Below are 6,430 nucleotides of genomic sequence, written 5' to 3'. Positions count from 1 at the left end.
TATTTCTAATTGTTTTTTATTTTTTATTTTTTATTTTCTAATTTTTTTATTATTTTTTTTTTATTTATTTTCTAATTTAAACATTATTTTCTAATTTAAACATTAAAACTTTGTTGGCAGCAATCGGGAGTTTTTTTTTTGTAAAAAATTTTATTATTATTTTCTAATTTTTTTATTTTCTAATTTATTTTTTATTTTCTAATTTTTTTTTTAATTTATTTTTTTTTTTAATTGTTTTTTATTTTTTATTTTTTATTTTCTAATTTTTTTATTATTTTTTTTTTTATTTATTTTCTAATTTATTGCTGTTCTTATGCTGTTTCTTCATTCTTTTGTCTCTCTGCTTCTTCATCCTACACATGTAAAAGTTTTTATTATGTAATATATATATTACAATGTATATAATATAATAATAATAATAATAAAGACACACATACACTCACCATGTGACTGCAATGTTTTATATTCTTTCCAAATATTTTTCTGCTACAATTTTTTAAATTAATATAATATAATATAAATAGAGAGATAAATAAAAAAAAATAGCTAGATAGATAGATTGATAGATAGAGAGAGACAGATGACAAAGACAGATGACAACAATATCTTATATCAAATACGTAAACTTGTACGCAGTTATAATTATGGCTTTGACAAATATATTAACTTTCTTATGGCTATATAAGTTTATACATTATGTAATCACAAGTAAGTTTATATATTTGTATAGCCTTAATTATTATTACATATGTGAATAATCTTTTGTAGTAGATAATTGGCTATGTAAGTTAATATATTTGTCTGCATTGCCATAATTATTGGTGCGCTAATATCTTTGTATAACTATAAATATATTTGTATACATATTTTTAATTAATTATATAATTATTATATAATATACAAATAAGAGAAAAAATAACTATATACATTTATACAATTATATATGTGGATATTTATAGCAATGTGGCTACGTAGCAAATTTAATAGTAAATAAGTAGCTACGCAGACAAATATAAATTCATATAGCCATGTTATGACTACAACAGATTAATTATATTATTAATTATATTATATATTTTTATTAATTATTAATAACAAGACTTACTCGTTTTCTATTATTAATAATGTTTTCTTCTTCAGATATCTTCAAGCGAGTATCTTCTTCCTACATATAAATAAAGAAACAATAAATAAATAATAATAACAATATCCTAAATAAAGAAAAAAACAATAAATATAAAAGAAGAAACTTACTCCTTTATTTATATCTTCTTGAGATATATCCATAATAATACACTTCACTTAATATTGTTGTTGACAATAACACGCAACAGGTGACAGCTAACCTATCCTATCAGTCCCGTCATTATTACTTCGAGATGTATATACCAATGTCACCAACATTCCCTATCCGGATACTACAACGAATCTCATTGGTGAATCATTTTTCCTCTTAGGTTCACACAGCAGCCAATGAGAGACCGTATTGACGAAATAATACTCATTTTTCACTTTTTATTAATAGAATAAATAACGATAATAATACGCTTTAAACCTTTCTTGATTAATAAGAAACTTATGTTCCAAAGTTGATATAAAACTATGCAGTAGTTATCGAGAATTAAGGTCACGACCGATCCGGGCTCGATGAAACGCATACTTCCTCTCTTTTCGCCAACCTACGGTTGGCAGCAGTCGGGAGAAAAATTCAAGGTTATACCCTTTACTTTGCAAACTTCGCGTGTGAGTCCTTCGGGTGTACGGACCACATATGCGTAAAATTTCGGACCACCGGATACGAACGACTCGATGTAACTACCTTGTCCGTAGCTAGCGAGTTCATCCGTCATGTCGCCTAAAAAATTACCCGTATGCGGTTCGTATTCCTGCGGATCTCCGCGACTTACATAAATACAGGAATCCGTGTCGTAATATAAAACGCGCTTGTCTAATTTTTCTAAATAATCATACAATTTTAATCGCGCTTGAGCCGTCGTGTAAGCCGCTATTATAACATTAGTAAGAGGCGAAGGTACGATCGCCTCTTCTCGTAGTCGAAACGAAACATATATCACCTCATCGTTTACAGGCAATATATCGGTTATTTCATGTTGAGGGCTAGTGAGCAAACTCATTAATCGTTCTTGTGTTTTGACAATCACGGTATTCGGCAAGTTTGCACGTTGACCAAATTTACCCCAAAAAGAATTCAAGCATAATTTAGCCACCGAGCGTAAACCGGAATTGTGTGCAATGTTATCTTTTTCAAGAACGATTCCTTCTACTTCCTCATACTCACGGATGTAACGCTCTTTAGCAACGTTATCGACACAGTTGCTCGGCCATCCGCTAGCTTCTTGCTTTAATTGTAGAAATGTATTGATGTATTCCGTAAATAGACCCCCTTGTCGCGTACCGGTTTCGTAACGAGTGATGTTATATTGCCAAATCTCACTAACCCCTGTCACGAAATATCCTTTCTCGATTGCTTTTCGTAATTCGCACGATATCCATGTACCTTCGAATTCGCGTTCGTGAGCTTCGTGAGTACACGCAATCTGAGAAAATGTTTCGCAGTAACTACGACATAACGCAAATAATAATTTACCCTGCACGCGATAGGGTAATACAGGATGAAAGAGATCGCGGGGAGGAAGTACTTTACATCGCACGACCCCCTCGACTGAATCGAAATTATATCCCGGTGATAATCCGATTAATTCCTCGCATTCCTCACCTACGTATATTGTCGGATGCCCAATCGGAAAATCACCGGTCTTCAACACAAACGGATACAGAGAACATACATCCACGTAACGTATCTTTTCCGTACCCGTGATCTCGTATCGCGTTACGATATTTCCTGTGCGTCCGCCGTAAAATGAGTCTCGGGGATCGAGCGGTTTGACGTCTATCATTTGATGTCGATGTAGATATTCGCGCATCTCGACATTTTCATTCATCTCGCGATCAAAGTCGCATTCCCATTTCTCAATCACCCTATATCCGCGCTTACGAAGACAAAATGTCGTTGCAACGGTGTGTTCGTAGCGTGAATCACATGTATCTGTACGATCTGTCGAAAGCAGTCTATCGCGATTTACCCGAAAACATCTTGGACAACCATGCCAAAAACAACCGTGAAACTGTAATACGTAATATTGCGTTACGTTATTTTCTACCGACTCGTAGTATCCATCGACTAGCGTACCATCGCGTAATCGATATTCTCGAGCGCGACCGCCATGGATAATATGATGAGCGAGCTCCCGCTCTTTCCATATCAACCATTGCAGGGCTTTACGCGAGTGAATATTCGCATGTCTGTATCCCCCCATTGGAATGATACCGATCTCTTTTTCGCGTAAAAAGTTGTTTCTAAATAGTCGCATACACGTTGAGGCGATGGTTGTGCATTCCTCGAATGGACACACGTTTCCACGCTCTAAGAATATTTTTCTAAAAGCCATACACGCTCGTCTAAGGATATCTACATCGTTACGACAATAAAGCAATATTTCACGTTGAAAATCAAACACATAGTTCGCGCGCGTCATCTCGGAGTGCCACGCGAGAAATTTTTCGCGTTCTTTCATCTGCATAGAATCGGGTGAATAATATTGAACACCGGGTAACGCTCCGACATAAGACTGATTATCGGTAGTATTGAATAAATGTGGAAAAATGCCTTAATTCGTACCTTCTGTCAGTCCAAAAGCTTTAGGTAATTCAGATAAACGCATCGGCATGTAATTGATACTATCGATAAATTTCGTATGACCTAGCGTTAATACCACTATTTTCGTACCGTTTAAAATGACTCGAGGCTCTAAGACATGGTTTTCCACGATATATTTCAAAATAAATTGCTCGTCGAATGATTTCGCGTTATGCGCGATGCAAATTATTTGTTTAAAATATTTTGTCGGCCGCGTTACGAAATCTACAAATTCCTGCACAGGGTTGCGACAAAATATAAATTCGCGAATACCACACCAGCGACATCGCACCGACATTTTATCTATTTCTGCACACTCCTCGCAAATTTGTTGAGCGACGCAGAGCGTAGGTACGTGAATTTTTACATTTGTGCTACCTTGGAGCGTTTCGTCTTGCCTCGTCTCAAAGTCATAAAACACGAATGCGACCCGGCTTTCTACGCGTTCGCGAGTCTGATTAATCGAACCTTCGGCGTCATCGTCGTCGTCGTCGTCGTTTCTCCGCTGTTGTTGTTCGCTATTTCCATACGCGTGTTCGGAAGTGCTCGGATCGGGACGATTATCGCCATGCCGACGAAGGGGAAGCATGTAACAAAGATGATTCAAAGGTTGAAGAGAACGACACGTAGCGCAATAAGCCGTGTCGCATTCGTGTTGATTATTTCTTTGAATCAAACGTCCGCAATCTTCGCAAAATCGTATAGTTTCACAAACACTCCGACGTGATTTACCATCGTATGATTTTACCGCGCGATGACGCTCCAAGCAGGCATGATTGAAAAATTTACGTCTACAATTATCGCACCTAGTACGATCCGCGAATGATTGCTCGCACGGCGGCTCTCCGTTACATCGCGGACATTTATTAGAGCATCGATGCTCTCTCACATCGGAGCGGTAACTTAAATTACACGGGATACAATATCCCCGCCCGCCTGCTGCTGCATTTAAATTTAAAATTACATCGAAATGTTTATTATTTAAACTGTATAATAGATTTAGACGAGTTTTTATTTCCCGCTGCAAAGTGGTTAGAAATGCGTTTCCATCGAATAGCGGATTACCCCCTCGACCAAAAGTATCGTCGTTATATATTATTATCGCGACATTTTCGCTCGCGAGATATTGCTGAAAACGCTCGATTTCATCAATTCCACACCCTTCTTCCGGAATCGTGACACCGGCATTCCTCGTAAGTTGCAACGCAAACTCGCGCTGTAACACCGAGTTTTGTCTTCTCACCGCATTCCATTTCGCGTGTAACTCTCCCGTGCGTAAATTTCCACGCTCGTTAAAAATTAGAGCCGATACAAGTGCGCGAGGAAGACATAAATTATCGGTATTGGAAATTGTTAAAATCGAGCGTTTAGCAATAACATCGTGCGTAAACCTGTTACGGCCGCGACCAATGGGAGGGGTGACTTTAAAAATCCGAATGTTAAATTCTTGCGCTATATCGTGTCCTCCGCAGCTTTGCGCTAACGAGCTTACGAGTTCCCAAATATTTTCGTAAGTCAAATCTCGCAAAGGTCGGAACGATATACCTGCGGGGCCGCGGGTTAAACTTGCGGAATCGAAAGATATGCCGACGTAATCCCTCGGTTCGCACGAATGCAACGCGTACTCGTGAAGTTCGCGAAACGCATTTTCTAACCACTCATACACGTTTGCTCCTTCGGGTATCGGACGAATACGGAAACTAATTTCCCGTCCTTCTACACCAAAAGTTCTAAAGCGACGCACGTTTTCCGCCAACATTATTAAATATCTAAAATTACCATCAGGCTCTTGATTCGCTATTTCTTCCTCCGCTTCTTTTTCTTCTTCCTCTTGTCCACTAGCAGCCTCTAAATGTCGCTCTTCGTCGGAAGTTTCCTCAGCGGAGCGAGTTTGGGAATCTTCTTGTTGTATTCTGACGTTCCTTCCCCCACTACTCTGCACTGTGAGAAATAAAAATTATATTAACAAAATAAAATATTTAATAAAATATTACTCTCTTACGTTTGAATTTTTATTAATAATGTGAAAATGTTGTTATTAATAATAATTATGTTAAGTTCACTTACGTTTTAATATTCTTTTACCGGGGTATTTGTATCACGCTGCGAGGGTTAATACTCCGGTGAATATGAAATTTCGGGCGCGATGTTAGGAGAGAAAGAAATTCCTAATAAAATTTTATTTTAATTAAAATAAACAAAAAATTTAAACGTAGGAGAAGATTAAGTATAAAATATGAAATTATTACCTTCCTCACCCATCGCCCCGCTATTTTCTTCTTCTTCTTCTTCTTCTACAGAAAACGTGGCGTTGTTATTTTCATCTTCCACTTCTTCTTCATCTCCCGTTTGTTCTTCTCGATCTTCCGGCTCTTCTTCTTCATCTTCCGTTTGCTCTATTTCTTCTTCTTCCAACTCTTCATCTTCATCTTCCTCTTCCTCCTCCTCCTCCTCCACTTCCTCCTCCAGCTCCTCTTCATCTTCCGAAATCGTGTTTATTTCCTCGTCGATTTCCTCCCCCAGTTCTCGCTTCTCTACGACCACGTCTTCATTCGCCGCGTCATCTAATATTCATCAGTCATATATTATTAGTATTTCACATAATTAAAAAATCTTTTGTGTTGATATATAGCACTGTAGTATTTTTCTTACTTACTTTCAAGCGGAGTAAATATGGCCGCCTCATCGAACGGACTTACTTCGCGAACCCGC

At 37.3% G+C, this 6,430-nt stretch overlaps 1 protein-coding gene and 1 long non-coding RNA gene across 5 annotated transcripts; both read right to left on the bottom strand.

The window, feature by feature from the left end:
• Positions 1-255: 255 nt before the first annotated feature.
• Positions 256-1,549, bottom strand: LOC146722951 (uncharacterized). Of its 4 annotated transcripts, none has more exons than XR_014924836.1 (4): positions 1,255-1,549; positions 1,106-1,165; positions 438-486; positions 256-353 (listed from the first exon to the last, which is right to left on the bottom strand). It is a non-coding gene; the product is annotated as an uncharacterized LOC146722951 (long non-coding RNA). The 4 variants fall into 4 exon arrangements; XR_014924837.1 differs by having other exon boundaries at positions 444-486; XR_014924838.1 differs by having other exon boundaries at positions 438-483.
• A 2,140-nt stretch (positions 1,550-3,689) lies between these two features.
• LOC146722950 (uncharacterized) lies at positions 3,690-6,139 on the bottom strand. The gene is made up of 2 exons (XM_085483372.1): positions 5,968-6,139; positions 3,690-5,659 (listed from the first exon to the last, which is right to left on the bottom strand). Exons 1-2 carry the CDS (start codon positions 5,978-5,980, stop codon positions 3,690-3,692), a joined length of 1,983 nt encoding a protein of 660 aa, XP_085339498.1. The 5' UTR covers positions 5,981-6,139.
• Positions 6,140-6,430: the final 291 nt, after the last annotated feature.

The sequence above is a fragment of the Nylanderia fulva genome, unplaced genomic scaffold (assembly GCF_048542155.1).
Source record: "Nylanderia fulva isolate GAGA-0341 unplaced genomic scaffold, ASM4854215v1 Scaffold25, whole genome shotgun sequence".
Lineage (NCBI taxonomy): Eukaryota > Metazoa > Arthropoda > Insecta > Hymenoptera > Formicidae > Nylanderia > Nylanderia fulva.
The sequence above is the reverse complement of the archived record's forward strand: the minus strand, read 5'-3'. Positions and strand labels throughout refer to the sequence as shown.